At 43.8% G+C, this 20,660-nt stretch overlaps 1 protein-coding gene across 7 annotated transcripts in view; it reads left to right on the forward strand.

The window, feature by feature from the left end:
* The first annotated feature begins 6,596 nt into the window (after positions 1 to 6,596).
* The window catches only part of BANP (BTG3 associated nuclear protein), a 127,426-nt gene continuing 113,362 nt past the window's right edge, over positions 6,597 to 20,660 (forward strand). For 5 of the 7 annotated variants that reach the window (XM_085234800.1, XM_085234802.1, XM_085234801.1 and 2 more), the window contains exons 1-5: positions 6,597 to 6,754; positions 17,173 to 17,317; positions 17,807 to 17,878; positions 18,140 to 18,234; positions 19,660 to 19,859. In XM_085234800.1, coding sequence (XP_085090926.1) covers positions 17,248 to 17,317; positions 17,807 to 17,878; positions 18,140 to 18,234; positions 19,660 to 19,859 — 437 coding nt within the window. In that variant the 5' untranslated portion in view covers positions 6,597 to 6,754; positions 17,173 to 17,247. The remainder of the gene's footprint in view (positions 6,755 to 17,172; positions 17,318 to 17,806; positions 17,879 to 18,139; positions 18,235 to 19,659; positions 19,860 to 20,660) is intronic. The other 2 variants (XM_085234803.1, XM_085234806.1) reach the window with 1 other exon arrangement.

Genomic DNA, 20,660 nt, shown 5'->3' on the forward strand with positions numbered 1-20,660 from the left:
TTGTTGACAATTGTGATTCTGAGGAGTGATGATTGCCCAAGCTGAGGAATTCACAGAATTTGTAGACAGATGAGATTTGCTCAGAGCAGGAGATGGAGCAGATTCCTGCAGAAAAAGATTTCAACTCTGAGCACATAATACGGTACTGTGGCAACCCCAAGGTGGAGAATTTGTTCTTCTGAGCTCACAAGATCATTTCACTAAGTAGACTAAGAACAGACCTATGGAACATCACTCAAACATCACTTTGGCCAAGCTGAAACACTTTTCCAGTGGGGACAACAGGGATCTCTGACCTGTTTCTTAGGGATGAAAGCATGAGAAGAGCTACTCCTTTATTTCTACATGCAATTGCAACACCTTTTGTTTCCTGACGTGAACAATCTATGTATTACAACCTCCCTTTTGCTTTCTTTGGGATGTGTCTGTCATTTTATTTCTCTTCCTAGCACAGCTGCAACCCCTTGCAAGCAGCTTCTCAGTTAGAATTGGATTTTCCCATTCAAAGCAAGCGACTCATTCTCCAAAGGCTTTTCACAACATCACAGGTTCTTATCAGCTCCGTAGTAATAAGATGGAAAGGCATCTGAAGAGGGTGCCTACGCATGTCAGAGAACGAGAGGCAGCTCTCACCAAGGGCAGAGGAGTGGGGAGCCCAGCACCATTGAGATCTTCACCAGCAGGGTGCCATCCTGCAGACACTGAGCAGAGCTGGCACTGATAAGAAGGTCCACTACAAGCTCAAAACACAACAAGCAGAAAACCAGGTCCAAGGTCCAAGCAGGGAGCTTGGTCAGGAATAAAAAGAGACAGGGCCAAAGCCAAGCAACAACATGGGTCCAAAGTTCTTCTTATTGACAGGGCCAAAGGCAAACCTAAAAATAAGCACCCTAAAAACCAAGGGCTCAATCTTGAGCTTAAATGGGCTCCTAGGCCAAGGGTGGAGCACGCTGGATGCTCCAGGTAAACCTCCTCAAAGTGATCAGGACTTGTTATGGGCCTCAGAGTCCTGACAACACATAGGTCTTGTCACCAACTAACAAATGGTGGTATTTTATATTAGATACAAATTCATTTGGTGATGTTTTCATTAAACACATGTATGTCTATCATCTCTTTCTGCAGCGTTTAAGTGCAAGGCTTGGGGAATCCTCCTTAGTATCCTAAAGCAGCAGGCTTATCTGTGCTATTTACTCATCCAAAATCAGCTATTTAGGAGGGTCTTTCTTAGTGCTTGTCACTTATTACCTCAGCTGCCTGCTTTGAAGTGTCAGCAAGTCATTGTCAGCCAGGGGTTCTGCCAGCAGAAAAACTTCCAAATCAAGCTTCTATTTTCCTTCTTTTGTGGGTAATCACATATCATATGCGGAGTGTGACTGCACACAATTGAAGTGTGCTTACTTAGCCTTCCCAGAAACTGGAAAAGTAAAAATCTAGGGATTTCTTGCTGTCACTGATTTCAGCTCTAAGTGCCTCCAAACTGGACAGAGAGGATCGATATCTGTTTTCTTTCTGATGTTTACTAGAGGGTTGCCAATATGTACATCCTGCACACCTTTAGTTCTGTGCAACCCTATCAACATTTTGATTCCATTGAAAAACTATTCAAATCATTCTGAATCAACGTTCCTTTTTTTCCCCCCAAAAGATAAGCTTCCCATGTGCTGTCTGAACTTTCTTATTTACAGCTATTTCTGTGAAGTCTGGTGCTCAATTCACAGCTAGCAGGGAGCAAAAACTTGTTGCTTTTAGGACCGTAAGTATGGAGGCTAAGCCAGTGGGGAGAAATGTGATGCTTCTGGCTGAAGTGCAGAACCTGAACAGGACAGAGCATCATCAGAGGTGAGTACATAAATGTTGTGAAGGAAAACACACATAGGATGTTCTGCTAGAGTTTTAGTCTTTCCATTCCTGGTTTTTTTTTGTTTTTTTTTTTTGCACTGCCAAAAGGAGAAATATTAAAATATATTTATCTTTACATCCTGCATGCTGTCTCTGCACCATTTGGAATTCAGACGTCAGGGAAGATAAAGGAAACAAATCTTTGTTTCCCATGCTGCTATTTCACCTATAGTGCTTCATGAGCTCTGTTTCTCCTGGCATTATGCTTGCAAAGGTGTTCCTATGCAATGTTGGCTTAATTACAACACTGGCAAGCCAAGCCCAACAATTCAGAGAAAAAATAGTCTGACAATTTTACTATAGCTAGGAAGGTATAATTAAAGCAATCACATAATTGACGTTTTCAGCTAGTTATTGTTTTATAACAGCTGACAGTATAGAACAAATGGAAGTTACTTAGACTGGCATTGCTGCTGAGATGTCTGTGTGAAACCTCACCAGAGCACCTAAAAATCTCATCTAGGTAGCGTTCACACAGCAGTAGATCATTACTCTGTTGGCTTTAACACTCATTTCTTTGTGGATTGGCACACACTTCTTGTGGCTCACACATTACTTCAGCCTAAGGAAAGCTTTCCTTCCACATCCAGAATTGGCTGTAACTTCTGTTAATGTGGCTGATCTTTCCAGCCTGCTGTAACAACCTCCAGTTTTTCTCTTTCTTGCATGGTGGGAGAGTATTCCAGGTGTGTTCTGACAGATGCTGAGTGGAAGGGAATAGTCACATAATTTGTTTTACCTCTCACAGCTGAAGAAGTGGGGTTACATTGCAAAGACTTTAACACAAATTCAGGTCCAGGAATAGGAGACGGACACATTTGGCTTAGAATAATAGCATTAATGGTACATCAGTGCTGTGAAACATTTTCTGCCTGGAGGTCTGAAAGAACTGCATGGAGCTGAGGACTACAGAGTAAACAAACAAGATTCTCAGGCAACCTTCAGTCTAAAGGAAAGGATAAAAATCCTCTAACAACATTATGTATGATGAGCTTCCCTTTAACATTTTGATAATGCCAGTGGAGTAAAAAAAGACTGGTGATGCTAATGCACCTGACCAAATAAACACAGGCTGGAGCAAAGCTGAGCAAAGCTAGCAAACTAGCAAATACTGAGCAAAGCTATCAGCTGTGTAACAGGTAAAAGGGCAGCAGGCACAGCTGGGAAGGTCACTGAAGGGCAAAGTTCTAATAGAGCTTTTTAGAATTACGTATTTCTGAGAAAGGGAATAGATTCCTATTATTTTTTCCATGATGCATACATGGAAATTGAGCAGTATGTAAATAAATAAGAGAGCACTGAGATCAAGCCTGTCCCTTCTCACCTAATTTCTCTGCTTAGCACAGATGTCCTTAGGAGACTGTGAACTGTGACCAAATGTGCAACGCTGTTTTTCTCTCTGCTTTGGGCATTCAAGGTCTTTCCTTCATTCCTCATTCATGAAAATTGGGAATATCTTCAACAAATGAAATGTGATGTACTCAGAACAGAAGTGAGATCAGAATCAAAACAGGAAAAGTCATTGTCTTGCCCAGAGTCATAGAGCTAGCTGAAGTAGGTTCAGGAGTAAAAGCCTCCAAATCCCAACCTGGGTTTTGTAAAAAATAAAAATAAAATCAAAGAAATAACTGAAAGTAGACATGCTATCTGAAGATCAGTGATGACAAGTGTGTGGTTGGAAAAGGAAGGCTGATTCCAAGCTTCAACAGCAGAGAGGTTTCCTATCAATAAGGAGAAACACTACAGCAGGTCTACAAATGCCATTAGTATTAATTGGCTTAAAAAAGTGTGATTTATACAAATTCGTGTATATTAATTCAAACCACCTGAAGTACCACCGTGTCACAGGAGAGGGCATGCTGTGCTCAGAAGGACATTTCTGTTCCTCTCCAGTGATGAGAATTAATATAGAGAAAATGAATAAAGTAACTCAGAAGCTTAATAAACAGGAGATTTTCAAATACTTTTTTTTTTTTAATAGCATAGTATATAACCAAGTTCCAATTTCAAACGCTCTGGGGTTACATCTCTGCCCTGATCACATCTTCTGTGCTCTTCTCGCCTTTGTTTCCACACTCATGCTCAGCACTGAATGTAATTATGAATGCCAGTCACTTGTTTAAACAAATGCTTTGTTTGGCAACCTTTGTTTTCCTACTGCTTATGCAGCTGCAAAATTGTGTGCACAGTGTGTTAATTTTTTACCTCTGACCCTATGGTAAGGTTTTTCTTCTAATGAAAAGAAAAAGAAACCAATGAACGAGATACCAATCTTTTTTTGGTCTACACGAAAAACTTCTAAAAGCAGCACTTTCTTGGGAAACAATAGCAAGTGAATGCTGATATGAAGGTAAAATAAGCCAGATATTTCCTGGAAACATGATTTTTCATAATGAGACAGAGAAAATTTAGCGTACACGTAAAGTGCAAGAGGGAGTCTGAAAAATAAGGATGAAAAGGTGAGGAATTAAAACAACGAGGAAATATCTAGCTTATTCCATTTGGGAGAATAGGCCAGCAGGGCAGCAAGAGGTATTTTCTTCTATAAAATTGAAAAATAAGAATGATATATTAGCATCCTGATGATCTTATTCATTTTTATGGGAAGAGGGGGTGACTGGAACATGAGCTGATTTGACAAAGGCAGTTGAACAAGTTTCAGTGGGTTAAACATGGGACAGAACAGCGTATCTGCTGCTTCCTGGCGCTGGCTTATGAGCAATCTCTTACCTCGTGGTAAAGTAAAGCCCTCGTTTGCTAAAAGAGGATATACACTGCATTTCAATACATCACTGCACAAATAATCAGGTGAGCACATTTTTGAATGCTCATAAAGCTGAGGGGATTTTGTGAAGCACGGGAAACACCTGTATATCCTTGTTAAGTGGTTCATGCTGTAAATAAAGACTAAACACCAAAATTGGTCCTGATTTAAGCACTGAGAAAGTGCCAAGTTGCTATATTACTTTTATTGTGTTGCTATTTCCGATCAAAGATGTAGACATTAGCTGGATCCTGCCATAATTTCCTACCATTACTTTGATGGCTGCAGGTGAATAATATGTTGATGTGTTGTTTTAGCTGAAAAGTGATTTATTGGCTTTGCAGAGCAGAGCAGGATCTCACCTCCTCAGCAAAACCTGAGTTAATAATCTCTGGGAGTGAATGCACGGATGAGAAAACAGGAGGGCTGTTAGGATGGATTTAGGTTTTGATAGCAAAGGATTTTACTGGCAGCTCTGCACAGCAGGTACTGCATACTGGTATTTATTTATACCGTTGTTTTTCTAGCACGGACAGAATGGTTGCATGAGTTTGTCAAGTCTGGTACAGGGCAACTCTGTGCAGCAAAGCATGGAATAATCCTATGTGAAAAGTCAGTTTATAAGTAGTTTAACCTCTGAACTTCCTAATCTGATTGTGAAAGAAAAGGACACGCTCAATAAATCCATGGACTCAGCTGAGCATTTACAAATCTGGAAGCAGAAGCAAGGCTTTTTGTAAGTGCCAATTGTTAATTCTAATGACTCTTTAACACTGGAAGTGTCGGTTTAAGAAGTGAGTACTACCACTTCCAAAGAAAGGTACAGTGCAGGTGCCTCATCAGCATAAATTTCCCTGTTTGAAAGGCGAAACAAATGGGTTCTGTTCCCATTCTCCCCATAGCTCCCAGACAGCTGAGCAGGAGGAACTGCTGCTTCCCTGGGGTCTGAAGCACTTTAGGAAACTGGAGCTTTTGTGGCTTGGACCGTTCACACAGATACAGAAGTGATGCAGAAGGCACCTCAAGATGGAACACCATGAGCTTATGGGGCCTGAGAGCAGCACTTTGACCCAGCAGCTACAGCAGTGATTCCAAACCATCTGGTCATAGGTCTGTAGGTGCTGGCGTATCAGAATGCATTCAGTCACATACTATGACAGTGCAAAGTAGATGTAAGCTTCTTGTTTGAAGCGTGAAAGCCACTGCCGGCTGTGCTGGGGCTGAGAAATGGCATCTGGTGACAACAAAATGATCTTTTCTTCTTTAAGAGCTTGCACTCTTCCTCCATTCTGTGCTCATATTGGGAGCAGGGAAGAGGCAACAGAGGAATCGCTCTGGAGTGCTATTTTAGCCCATTCCCACTTGCTCTCCAGGCAGGGTGACATTTTTCTTCTTAATGCAACAGCTCACATTCGGATCATCCCATTTCAGTGATACATGTGCTCAGGATCTGTTTAATCAGGGATTTAATAGCAGGGAGTAGGGGAAGGCAGAGCGTGACTGCGCTGAGATGCACTTAGTGTGCTCACTGACAGCTGCAGAGGCTGAGCACCACAGCTCCTTCACTAAGGAGAGCATTAAAAGAAGAGACGTGACATTGCCATTTGGAACAGCCCTGAGATAGCGCCGGAATCCCCTCTCGGCGCCGAGCAGGGCTCGGTGGAGCTCAGAGCAGTGACAGGGCCGGGTGGTGCCACAGAGCAGCAGTGACATGAGGCTGAGATGGGGACATCACATGGGCTGTGTGCGCCTATGCGAGCCGCGGCGGTGCCGTGCGCGGACTACAACTCCCAGAGTGCATCGCTCCAGCCGGTCGTACTACAGGTCCCGGCCTGCTCGACGGGGGCGGCGCCCAAGCGCGGGCGCGCTGCCCTCTGGGAGTTATAGTCTCTCCCAGCGGCGCGGCCGCTAAGGGCGGTTGCGAGGCCGCGTCTTTTGTGCGCCTGTGCGGGCGCTCGAGGCGGGCGGGGGCCGAGCGGGCGCAGCGCGGCGGCGCGTGCGCGCTGAGGAGACGGAGATCTCTCGCGAGGAAGGACGCCATTATCGCAGCCGCCCGACAAACACCACGAGAATTCGGCACCGCACACGGTAACCACGGCGCCCCGCGGCCGGACGGCTGGGGCCGAGCTCCCGGGGGGCCTCAGGCCGGGCGTAGAGCCCCGCTTCTCTCAGCATTCCCGTTCCTCACAGCGCAGGCAGAGCAGCCGGGCCGCGAGGCGGCGGCTCCGGGGAGGGGCGTGAGGCGGGGGGGCCGCGGGCTCTCAGGCGGGGAGCGAGCGAGCGAGGGGGGCGGGCGGCCGGGGCCTCGCCTCCCTCTCCGCGGCCTGCGACCAAGGGGCTCCGGAGCTGGGCCGTGCGCTCTGCCCGCCCTGCGACGCCTCGCTCCGGGCCGGGGGCTCCGCGTGTGTGGCCCCTCCGCTCGGCACCGGCATTCCCCGTTTCCCTTTCGTAGGGTCGTGGGATGGGTGTATCGCCGAGCTGTCGCAGCCCCTCTCCCCCTCCTTCCCTATCGCGACAAATTGACACTGAGGGGGCTGCAGCGGAACCCCCCGTGGCCGCGTTACTGTGCACAGTACAGCTTTTCTACATCTGCACCCGGTCTGCTGCTCAGTTCGGGGGTGGGTGGCACACCCTTCATGTGTTTTCTTCCCTTCGTCCTTATCTGTAATGTAAAAAAAACAAAAACAAACAAACCAACAGACAACAACCACGGGAGTATTTTAAGGAGCCCTGCAATCCTTGGGCTGTGGGAAGTTATGCACTGAGCTGAAGGCCGTGCTTTTATCCTGCTGTGGGCATGGTTTATTTATAGGTTTATTTTTAGAGTTCTCCAGGGGAAAAAAAAGAATCTCAGGGAAACAAGTTGGGAGGGGATATAGCAGCAGAGGAATTGCTTATCCTAGAATGGCCTGGGCTGAAAAGGATCACAATGCTCATCTAGTTCCAACCCCCTGCTATGTGCAGGGTCACCAACCAACAGACCAGGCTGCCCAGAGCCGCATCCAGCCTGGATTGCTTCCATTGGAGCAGCTTGCAAAGTCTTGTAAAGTAGTAGCTTGGAGCATTCGTTGTAAAACAGTCCTTTATTTTTTACTTGTTTTCCTTCCGTGTTAGGTTGCCTTGGGTGTAGTACCCTATTGACTGATGTCAAGGAGCAAACGTACCATTTGTCTGTAAGGTTTTGGCTGCTCACCCATGATCTTAACATACAGCTGAACCGCCCCTGCTTGTTTTCATATCACAGCGGTGCCTCCTGAAACAATGGGTTGATGTGGGTGGGGAGAGTTTGTGCACCTGTGAATGGCTGTCTGTGGGAACTGACCAGAATAACAAATACGCCGTGCTGAAACTGGACTCTGTGCATTCAGTGCTCCTTGGCAGTAGTTCAATTTTCAGTACTACGTGCAAGGGAGGAAGACTTTTTATTTAAGAGAGTGAAAGATGGCGTTGGGATTTTGGAAGCGTTAGCAGTCCATCTGCTTGAGAGGATGAAAATATTTTGCAACTATTTTTCTTTGTTTTTAATTTATCATCTGTTACGCTATAACAGAAACTGGCTTTAATGACTTAATTATCCAGCTACGGCTGCATGAATATAGAACAGGTTTTAAAGCTGTATGGCTCTTTAAAGTGAGTATTTGGGCATATCAGAGGTAGCACAGTACTGACAGTCACTGTTCATAGCAGACAGGATTCCATCAGCACTTGTTCCGCTGAATGTGTGTCATTAAGGCTCATTCCCTGCCCTTTCTGTTTGTAGCACAGCACCACCAACGCATTCTCTGCTGTTCTACACAGATGAGGTGAAGGAAGATGAGCTTTGTGATTCTGTGTACCTACAAGGGCTGCTTACTGTTTTACCTCCACCTGGCAGAGTAGTGCTCTGTTGTGGGATCCAGGCTCCCGTTCATTGCAGTCCCAGGATCACGTTTCAAGCATTTTACCTCATCTCTGGTTCTTATCTTCAGCTTTTCACTGACCTTTAAAGCATTGTTTGTGCAGGAAGAATACATCTTTATGTTTTCAGAATTTGAATGCCTTCATATCTTTCACTGAAGAATGGCTCGATTTGAGATTTCCTCCTTAGGAAGTAAATTAAAGGTACTTTGATTACAGTCATTTTAGAAGGGAGAGAAGGGGCATTTCATTTTTGTAGAGGAGGCAGTGTGTGCCAAACAACTCAAACAACAGGATGTCTGAGGGTACTGAACTTCACCAATACGTTTTCCTTCCACAGGTCTGATTTGCTTTAGTTTGGAACTCGGTCTTTAGTTATCTACTGAAGTGATTTTGTTTTCTGTTTTTCTTTTTTTAAACATATTCATTAAATGTTAAGTGGTGCTCCTTCAAGTAAAAATAAAAATAAAATGCCTTTAAAAGTCACGTCAAACACTTGTTTCCTTGCAGTTATAGCTCTTGAAAAAGGTGCTGTCAAGTGCTTAGTTTTGTCTGCCACTTGTTAGACTGCACGTTATGTGCAAACGTGCACACAAAGGTGACCTCGATAAAATCCTTTGCGTTTGGGACCTTAAATAAAGTAATTTATGATGATATCTGTTGGACAAAATTCTTTCACCTCATTTCCTGTTTGTAAAAGCATGACTGGAAGGGGGAAGCCCTGGCTGCTCGAGGGAAGCATACATTGCGTTCAGATGCATCCGTATCTTAGAATGAAGACAGAATGCCCATCTTGTGCCCTGTGGGGCGGATTCATAGGAACTGTGAAGAAAAACACTCCTTACAAACACAGCTGTACCTGCTACATGTATCAACTCTACCATCATACCTAGATACTCTTGCAAGCTTCAGCTGGAATCACTTTTTTTTCTGGAGGAGAGAGGGATGAAGGCAAAACAGGTTCAGGCTGCACTGTGAAGTACTTCAGAAGAGCACAGGATCTGTGTTTTTCTTCTGGTGATACTCTTCAGATATATATATATATATATATTTTTTTTTTTGTAAGAATTCACAAATATTATCTCTGGGTTTTAAAGCAGCACTGAGGTCTGTTTCAGGAGCTTGGATGCTCTTTAGGTATTTGCAGGTGGTAAATCTGTGAGACTACTGAGCAAGCAGGTGGCTTGTTTTGCCATAGATCTGATGTTGGCTGCTGTGCTTTTTGATAGTAGGCACCTGTAGCAGCATGGTTGGTTGGTTTTGTTTTTTTTTTTTCCTAGATCAGTTTTTTTTTTTCCAATGTACATGAGCACATGGTTGGAAAAATACAAAGTTGTGTTCTTCCCTTTTGCTGTAAACTTCCTGTGTGAGGTAAGCCAAGCACGAAGGAATGAAGCATTTGCACAAGTCTCCTTTGAACCTCAGCCAGATGTCGGGTATTTACAGGCTGAAGTGGGATCTTGGTTGTGTGCAATGCAGAGCACAGATGAGCTGCGTGCTGGCCCTGCAGTGCCTCCTGTGTTGGGGCTGAGCAGCCTTCAAGGCAAAGCCTATAAATGCTGTAGCCAAGTCGGTTTGCAAAGGGAAAGCAAAGCTTTGTAGCGCTCCCAGTCTGAATCCTTGTGCCGTTGAAAAGGCTGCACTAAACAGGCAATCTTATGATATTAAGGAATGAGGTCAGGTTCAAATATGAGTCTTATTCCCACAGCTTGTCTCTCCATTTATTTCCTGTCTCTCCAGAGGAGCTGGCTATAACGTGGTGAGTTAATGTGCTGGAAGATAAATTCTGGCTCAGTATCTGTGCTCCACGACGCAGCCCTGTGCTGTACACCTGGTATCTTGGCATGAGCACAGTAGCAGCCCAGCACGTGGAAGAGCTTAGCAGATGGAAGTGGCTTCCCAACAGTGCTGTCTGTACAGAACAGTATGGGACATGACTTCTTTCTGGGTTTCACCAATGGGATTTCCGTCGAGCCGTGCAGTGTAGCCCAATGTGGGTGTTTCTCATTAGCTGTGCATGGCCAGAGTGCAGGTGTGCTGTGCCATGTGCAGGGCTCTTGTTTCATCTCAGCAGCGAGATGTTCTGATTCTGCTCAAACAACATGGATGTTGTTAAACTAGAAGCTGGCTGCCAGGTCTTTTCTGGTTTGAGACATAAACCTGCCTACTGCTATGATTTTGAAGCACGCTCAGATTTTAGTCATGTCTTCTATTCAGAGCAAAGAATATTCTCCGAGATTTCTTGTGAATAATGCAAATAACTGCACTGAATTAAATAGACCTCATTATTCCAGTGGTCACTGAAAGATTGATACGCTGAGATACTCTTCAATCAGCTGTACTTTTGAGTATAGAGAATTATTTATTTATGAGACGAAGTCACTTTGTGATACTGAAGCAACTGGACAATGGCATGGGAAAACTGGGTGTTCGGGGACAGAAGTATGCTCAGTTCTTTGAAATCCATTTCCCATTTTTTGATCTTGACTCTGTAAGTGGTCTTGTAAGAGGGAAATGGTTTTAAACAACACAAGTTGACAGATATTTGTGAAAATAAAAATGAAGATATTAAGCAGGAAGGAAGCTTCGGTGGTGGTTCCTGACTATTGCAGTGGTTGCTGGAGTTGCCTTAGGAACACATACAAAGCCTCTGTATGGATATAGATCATACTGCAGGTGGTCACTCCTGAGAAGCTCTCCTTCCTTCAGTTTGAGCAACTGTTGTCATTCAGAGCTTTTTTCGCCCCCTCCTCTCTTGGCAGCATCTTACAGCTTTTGTACAGCTGTTATTTTTGGTTGCCACCATTTTGTTATGCTGTTTATTTCCCACTTTCCAAAGGGGATTCAAATATTAAATTACCATGTGTTGAAATATTTCTTAATAAGCTCCTTGCTATTTCCAATAACAACATTCTAAGGTTCTGGCTGGAGCATGGCAATGATTTTTTCATACTTAAATGACACTAAAAGAAGTCCTAAATTTTGAGGACCAGAGATCCAGATGGGTCCCATCTCATGTTTGTTTCTATTTCCTCATTAGAAGTCCACCTATGCCTTTCTGTGGCTTTTTGCTCATCAGATAGTAATTATTTCATTTTATTTATTGGATTGCTTTGTATATATGAGTATTTTAAAGTTGAGTTTCCATTTTTTTTAAGCTGTTAGTTTACCATTTGACTGCTACTGTTACTGTAAGTATGTATAGACCTGTGGGCTATCGCTGCAGTTGCTGTTTGCTGCAGTGTATTCCTTCTAGTCCTGAGCATTAGGAACCTCCAGAATGGAGTTTCATTGCCAGTTCCTGACACTGGAGAGAAGTTCATGGCCAAAGCTCTGGTGATAAGCCTTGCTTCATCTGCATGTCCGTGTTGGGAGAAATGTCCCTTGTGAGGGGAGGATGCGCATCAGAGTCACAATCATAGAATCACATCCCTCTGCTGCAGGGGAGACCCATCTGAAAAGGCTGTGCCTGTATGTCTGCAAACCTCGGGCTGACTTTTCCAGGGCAGTTTCTGTTGTAGAAAGGTCCAAGGCTGTGCCCATCTTGATGTGCTGGGTCACATGAAATACATGAATACAATGAATACGCTTCTGGCAGCGCTGAGGTTCTTGTGAAGAACTCGGATCTGCTCCAAATAATTCTGGTGGTGGTTTGGAATTCCCAGAGTCAGCGTGAAGTAATGCAGAAGGATGCCTGTGGGGTAATGCTGCTGTTTCAGGTGGTGGTGCAGTCACTGCATTTAAAGGCCATCTGGAGGACCCACCTCAGTGCCCCTCCAGCTGTGGGTAAGGGTTCCTTGAGACAGGGAGAGCCTTCTGTGTGCGTCATGGGAAACGACTTCAAGAAGCCTGTTCTTCAAGTGCTTGTGTTTCTTGTGGAGGTGCTACCAGTATTCTCCATCTAGTGGATGAAAACAACAAAACACCATGGCTACATCAAGTTCTGCGTGCTGCCTTTGCTAGCTGAGCAGTTCTTGCTTGGTTCTTGCTGGTTTTCAGCTGTACAGATTGTAGCACGTTTGTGCAAAGTGAATGGGGAACTCGTGTTTGATGTGCATGGCCACACTCAGTGCTGTGGCTCCTTGTGCTGGGGCTGGGTTGGTTCACACAGCTCTATTCCTGCCTGAGGTTGTTGTATGCTGTGTTAGGGCTGTGGCCAAAGGTGGGGGATTGGTTACCAAAAGACACCCAAGCAGAACAGTGTCCTTCTGATCCCTGGCTGAGCCAAAGATGTCCATATATGACACCAACTTTTAAAATAGTTCAACTGAAACACGTGTAATTTTACCATGAAATTCATGTAAAACACAATGCTTCTGCACCCCTCTTAAGGTGAGTTGAGAACAATAAGAGCTGAACAGAAGCTGGAAAAGATTAGAGGGTTTTTTTTTTTTTTTTTTAGTTTTAAATAGTGATGAGAAGGTGCAAAATATGATTTTTTTTTTTTTTCCTATTTTTAGTTTTGAAAGTAACTTTTGACTTGGTACATTGAGGGACTGCAGCTTTAGAGCATCAAACCCTATGTTCTATTGCACCACTGCTATTCTAGCTTCTTTGCATGCTTCAGTGTAATAACATAAGCAATAATGTGGCTTGTTGGGGAATTAGGAGTTGGTGTAGGAAGGCTCCATGCCAACTGCAATGACCTTAACTTAGGGAAAAGTCAGGCTTTGGTGTCATGAAATTGTTGCAAGACTAAAAGAGCATTGGTGTGTTCTGAACCTCCTAGTTCCATGAATAACTTCATGTATCCAATTAGGTGTTTCCCATCTCTCTGCACAGGGCTGGTCTTGGGGGTTGTTTCCATTAAGATGCAGCACACTGGTTGCTGTGCCAGGTCATAACCTGGGCATGTTGGTTGTTCTTCATGAGGATCTCGTGTGAAAAGCTGTGTTTTTTGCCTGGAGGGCCTCTTCCATGCTTCTACATAACTTGCACGAGGGCAGGTCTGCATGCTGGAGTCCCTCTGCCCCATAAGCTCATCTCACTTGTGAACCAATCTGTGCACGCAGAAGATTACTGCCCTTACAGCATATGCAGAATGCACTGTGCCATTCAGCTGCCTCTGTTGCATGCTGTAGCTCTTGGCAAGATAAAAATCGTTGTCCCTTTGTGATGGATGTTAGGCTACTAAAGATGGACAGGTTGGCTAGCAGGGGTTGTACTTAGAGGAACGCAACAAAAATGGTGTCTTTGAAAATTGTCCTCGATTGAAAGGATGAGTGAAATGAAGAGGAACAACACTTGGAAATGGATTGGCATTCCTCAGCTGGTAGTCAGTTTTGGCCATCTTGCAGAATGAATGATGGAAGTGTTTTATCCATGTTGTGGGCATGGTGGTGATGGGACTGGATGGTCATAGTGGGCTTTTCCAACCTTAATGATTCCGTGCCTCTAACAGTGCTGAGAAGTGCCAGCAAGGGGAGTAATGATCTGCTCAAATAAGAGAAGTCCAAGTGCACACCGTGAGCGGAATAAAGCTTTGGAGAATGTCAGTGTTTTTTTTTGAGAAGTATAGTGTTTGCCCTCGCTAATTAGCAGGAGAGAAGATTGATGTTCAGCACATGTTCTCCTATGTTAACAAGTCACTGGATGTGTTTGGTTGTATGCTTTGGAATGATGCCCTGTGATTTTGTAAAGCCATCAGATGTTTCAGTAAATAGGTTTGTTTACAAGTGAGTGCTCAGAGGAATTATTCTGCATTAATGTTTTAAAATGGATTAATGAAATTAAACTCATGCGCAGGTAAGGTAATTCAGAATTCAGCTGACCTGAATTTGATTTAGTTGCTTACAAATAATAATTTCCTTAATTAAACAAAGGCTACTTTAAATCTAGAGTATCAGATGTATCAGTCGGGGATGAGAGTGCTCACAGGGATGCAACGTCCCTGTGCCCTCCCCCCGCTAACGCTGGGCTGGCCCTATAGGGCCCAACCTGCATGCTGCTGGGGGGAAGCAAAGCAGGCACGTTTCCTTCCCTATTGAGGCTTATCCCAAGCTTTTGGCCTTTCTGTTTTTCTCTTCTCACTTCATATTTGCTTCAGGTAATGTTTCATCATCAGGTTCTTAGTGTGTGTGCTTAATTTAGGGTCAGTGGGGGCAAGGCTTGCAGCCAGAAGGGGCAAGTGGGGAGAGCTGGGGACGTCTGGCCAATGTTAGAGGAAATACTTGGCTTCCAGAAATGGTGGTGAATACTTCACCAAGTAAAATACATAGAAAATGGATTGAGGAAATTGTTCTGAATTTGCAGGCTGAGGCTTTTCAAAGGTGGCAATTTAACTTTAATAGTATCAAATTCATCATTCGTTCATCCTTGATTCTGAAGTCAAGTGTTGGTCATAGCATTCTTTAGCCTGCTATGGAAGTTTTCAACTGTAAGTTGAAATGTGGAGTTGGGTAGAGTTATTCCCAGTTGTGGAAGCTGCTGTGGCTGCAGTACGCAGCGCAGCTCGCTCAGGCACTGCTTCCATCAGCACCCTACTGCTGAGTGCACCGACAGCACAGCGATGTTTTGTTCCACCCACAGAGACTCCAAGAATGGGTTCTGTCCTGATGCTGGCCGACTGCCTAGCAGCAGTGTGGGATTCCTTGAAACTGTAATACAATGTGTTTAAATGGAAATAAATATTGATGTTACGAAGAAACATTGCTGTGTGTGTGTAATGGCTGTTGTCCCCATCAGGGCTTTGTAGCCGTGCTGTTATTTAAGGACGGGCAGAATCTTTCAGGACTTATTTTCTGATCTGAGGTTGAGTACTTTGGGCTGTGACCCAGGAGAGATGCAGAACAGAGGTCAGAAGCGTGAAATTACCCTGTGTTTGTGTTGCAGGCTGATTTAATTCATCTCAGTCATTTCATGATGAGTTTTGGAGAGCTAAGTATGTATTAGAACGGCTTGAAAGAAAGAGAAATGCTTTGGAATGATTTATGAGTCACTGATGTGTTTGTGGGCGCAGCTGGTTAGAATGCAGCACAAAGCATCAGCGAGATCCAACATCGTGTGAACGGCCGAAGTTCTCCAAGCTGGGTTTTGTTGTAGTCGGTCCATTTTTAGCACTTCAGCAGCGGATGCGTTCAACTCGAGGGCCGGGTTCTCAGTATTGCAGCGTGTGACATTATGGACAGTAACTCGAGCACAGCTGCTTTATGATGTTAGGACTGGCTGCAGGCCAGGGTTTCTCAGAAATGGCAAATCTCATTTGCCAAATGGCACCCACACTCTCGAGGACATTGCCAGCTTTCTCGGGCGCGCAGCCACGGCCGTGCGGTCCCAGCCCGTTTTTCACCACCATCAGAATTGTAAATGACTCAACGTTGGCAACACTGATATTTTGAGTAAACAATTCTGAGATGTGGGGAGTCCCAGTGTGGAGATGGGTGCTGACGTTGCCCCGGGCCCCGAATCCTTCCCCGGCTCCGATGCTGTCCCAGCGCCCCGTGCTCCACCTGCGTGCTTTATTGGCTTTCTTGTGTTCCCATGGAAGAGGGAAATCTTTATGCAGAGCTGGAGCTGGTTCAGGGTCAATGTTAAGGGATGAATTACCGTTTCCACTGGTAAACCTCAAGTTATTTCACTTGTGTTTCTGCTTCAGGTTGGGAAAGGGGGGAAAAAAAAAAAAGTTGACTGATCTCTTTGTGTTTTATGCCTGTCCTTTTAGGGCTGTGGGAAAGAACAGATACGACCAATTCCAGTGATTTTAATTCAGCTTTAGAGGCTGAAAGTTTCTCTTAAAACCCTAATAAATAACGTTGATGGAGAGCTCCAAGGGAACAGGGCTGAGAAATCAGGAAATATTCTGAAAATAGCTTCATTGGAATCAGACAGTAGAAAAAACAGATTCAATAGCCAAGAAAAAAATGGAACTTTTGTTTCAATCATAGAATCACAGAATGGCCTGGGTTGAAAAGGCCCACAGTGCTCATCCAGTTCCAACCCCCTGCTGTGTGCAGGTCGCCAACCAGCAGCCCAGGCTGCCCAGAGCCACATCCAGCCTGGCCTTGAATGCCTGCAGGGATGGGGCATCCACAGCCTCCTTGGGCAACCAAGTCGACTTGTAATTAGCAGCAAGAGAGCTCCCAGTCCTCACTGGATTTTGAGGCCTGTTACAGTCTGTACGGGGTAGGAGCTCGTGTGTGTATGGACCTGTGCAGATTCGTGTGCTATTGCAGCATCAAGGGTTGGGTCTGAGTGCTTCCAGAGCCAAGTAATAGTTTGCAAATTAAAACCCCACAATTTACAGATAGATTTATATACTCTTACAAGCCTTTAAAGTAAAAGATGTCAACACATTGGAAAGAAGGCATTTTCTTTTGTGTTTTAAACCCATGGGCCATCAAATCACTGATGCTAACCCATCTCTTTATCCATTAGGAATATGTAGAAAGACTCAGCAAGTAAGGCTTGCAGTGTGGTCCTGCTCCTACAGTAGGAAGGTTACTCATAGAGGTGATGCCCACAGTGCAGCTGCTGTCTCTTTGATAAGCTTCCAATTAGCATGGCAGTTTGTGCCATTGTATGAGCAGTTTTCTTTCATGGCCACTGAGAAAAAACGAGTGCTAAATTGTTGTATATGAGAGATCAATGCTCCTCTTGCTGCTGTTTTTCAGGATTGCATGTCTCGTAAAGCTGCTTGTTCGGGGGCCTTCAGTGGTGTTTGACTGGACATTGCAGCCTGGTTCTGAATGATGTCAGAACAGGATTTGGCAGATGTTGTTCAGATTGCCGTTGAAGACTTGACTCCAGACAACCCAGGTACAGTATTACCCACTGACAAGGTGGAAATCACTCCTGAACTTTTTCTTTTAGAAATCTGAAGTGCTTATTAAGATTACCAGCTGAATTTAAACAGCTTTCTTTATGCATCTTTAATAGCCTTTGGATCAGATTATTACTCACGTATAGGTGAGTAAGTGTTGGTAGAAATGAACAGTAACCACAGTTACAGAAAATATAGTCTCTTATCAAAAAACCTTCTTCTGATGCAGAAGGAAAAAGTTTGTTTAGAAATGTTTCCCAAGAGTTGGAGGAGCAGCTGAGAGCCACCTGCCCCAACCTGGCTGGGAACCTGCTGGGCAGGATTATCACCCACAGCACGGTCTGCATAGTCAACTACTTATTTGGGAAAGCCCGCAGCATTTTGTTAATGTATTTTGGGGAAAAACTATCTATTGCTACCCTGCGTAGAGTGGGGGAAATCCTGTGTTTGTTAGAACTTCATTAGCACTGCTTACGGTTTTGTAGAGTGTTGGGGTTTCAGAAGCCAGTGGATCTGTCGAAGCAGAACAGCTGATGTGGCAACTCTGCTTCCTCACGGTGAGTTCCTAATTAAAAAAGAAGAAATATCCAAGGTAACACCCAAGCTTTACACCCTCAGTGCAGCTGAAATTGTCTTAGATCTGGATAATAATTTCTTGAGAAGTAGTAAGCTGTTGTCATAGTTTAACACAAACAAGTTTGAAAAAAAATTACAGTATGTTAAACAGACTCCTTTTATATTCTTTGATTTTTTTCCATTTAATGCATTTGTAACTCTTGTCTCTTGTAGTATGTGCTATGGCATATTTTTCTTTGCAGTTGTGTTGGCGAATCATGAAGTGACAGACGATGATGTAGAGCCTACTCTGAAACGCCAGCGCATAGAAATTAACTGCCAGGATCCCTCTATTAAGGTTACCATCATTTCTTTTCTATTCTTATTCAAACAACCAATTAAGTAAGCTTTCCTGGGGAAAACGAACCCATTATATGTAATTATCTGTTTCTATGTAGGACTGGAATTATATCCTTCTTGCAGTGTACGTTGATTTCTCTGCAGAAGTTTTAATATCTAGAGAATTGGTAAATCTCTCGGTGTGAAATCAATAGCTAAAAGTTTATGTGCAAAATAAAATATAAGCAGAATTAATTCCAGTGACCCAGACATCATTTTGATGAAGTGAGTAAACTTGACCTAGAGGATAAACTTGATATAGTGTATTACAATGCCCAGATACGGTTATATATATATATAGGTAATATGTATCTAAGATGAATATTTCATCATCGTTACAACATGCAGCTACTTACAGCGTGTTTAAAATTAGTTCTTCAGCTAACAGCATTCTCCTGAGAGTTAAACTGTATTTGGTTCAGGCTCAGCTAGCCCAGCCTTCTCTGTGCTCACAGGACTTGCCATGCTGACCTGGTGCCCGTCCTCCTCATGGGCATCCCTGCCCACGGCAAGGGGTTGGAGCCGGGTGATCTTTGAGGTCCTTCCAACCCAAGCTGTTCTATGCTGCCCTTCCTGGTGTATTTTAGTCGTGATTTTGTCTTGGTGCTTAAGTGAATGAGTTGTACTTTGCTGCCGTGTTTGTTGAATGGTATGTGATTCGATAACGGGAATTCTGCCGTAGAAAGTGGAGCTCTGCATTTGGAGCAGCCGGATTGGCTGTGTGAGTTGTAGCTGTGGGCCACAAGATGGCGTGGTCGCTGTTTGCAGAGAAGCACGTGTACCGTTACCCTTCAGTAGCCTGTATTTCCCCAAGGGAAACCAAGTGGAGCATGCTTTCTTTTAAATCAAATTGCTTAGGAAAACAGATTTTACTTATTTGCTTTTCCTGACTTGCTGTTCAGGAGAAAACCGAAGTGAGCGGCGTTTATCATCTCTGAAGTGATTTGTGTTGAAATAATTTCCACTGTAATCATGTGAATTTATCTGTTTGGACAGGAAAAGAAATCTTAACTTTATCCAGAAGGATGCTTTCAGATGTTTATAATCCCTTTGTTTTTAAATACTTTGAATGAAAGGCACTGGCATGCTATTTTAAATTGTTTTGTGGTGTATGAAATCATACTAACAAAGTGCTTAGGTGCAAATGTATTTGGCTTGGTTGCTTTTGGCATTTAAATAAGGATCTGGATGAGTCTGAGAATGCTAAAATGCTCCTGGATGTCATCAGTTTTGTCCGTGGCTGGTTTTAGTCACTAGGCACACTGCTAGTTACGTTAGAGTCGTTTTCCAGTCACAGTTATCTGAGCTTTCCTATGTGTGTGTTGCTTGAAGATAAATGTGTAAGTTTTTAAAAGCAGTTTTTCTTGCTTTCTCCCCTTTCTAGTCATTCCTATGTTCCATTAATCAGACAATATGCCTGCGACTGGATAGCATTGAGGCAAAGTTGCTGGCTCTAGAGGCTACCTGTAAATCACTGGAAGAGAAGTTGGATCTTGTCATGAACAAACAGCACAGCCCCATCCAGGTCCCCATGGTGGCAGGTTCTCCTCTTGGCGCTACACAGACCTGCAATAAAGTACGATGGTAAGAAAATAACAGAAATAATGTTGTAAAAATAACCTAAATCCATTTCTCTGGCATCTCGATGGTTTTCCATCCATGCAGCTGTCAGGATCTCAGTGTGCTGCTCGTGACTGTAGAGTGAATTTCTCAAAGATAACTTCTGTACCCACGTCATGCTGTTACTTCTAGTTAGAGTAAGACTAATCCCACCACACTGATCCACGGACAGTTTGCAACTGTTTCCACATTTCATTTTGGCTTGAACAAGACATCATCCATCTCTGGAAAAGTCACATTGGCTGTTTTAGATGGCTTTGAAGATTTGCTTTTATTTATTTATCTGGTTGCTTTGAGTTAATGAGTTCATCATTCTGATTACTTCACATTTTTATCTGCCAGAAATACAATGGAGATTGTTTCATGTGCTTGTTTTCCGAAGAAAACAGTACAACAGTATCTGCATTTGTTTTGGAGTTAGAAATCTGAGATGGAGAATCTGTTGAATAATCGAATCCACCTTGATGAAGGGGCAGGTTTGACCTGGAGCACCTTTACGAGTTGCCTAATGTGGTTCCAAGTATCTTAAACATTGATGTGCCTATCATGTAACCATGGATATTTTTCCAGCCAGAGAAATGTGATGATCAAGAGACTTTTTGTGTAACAACTTTTCCATCACTGATAATTTTATTCCTAGGAAAAACCTCTAAGTAATTACTGTTTATTTTCTATTGTAACTGTGTAACATCCATCAACAACTTTCTCATAATACCACTGTAGTCAAAGTACACAAATGTAAATTGTCTTTTGTCAGTCAGATTT

This window comes from Meleagris gallopavo, chromosome 13 (genome assembly GCF_905368555.1).
Source record: "Meleagris gallopavo chromosome 13, MGAL_WU_HG_1.1, whole genome shotgun sequence".
NCBI lineage: Eukaryota > Metazoa > Chordata > Aves > Galliformes > Phasianidae > Meleagris > Meleagris gallopavo.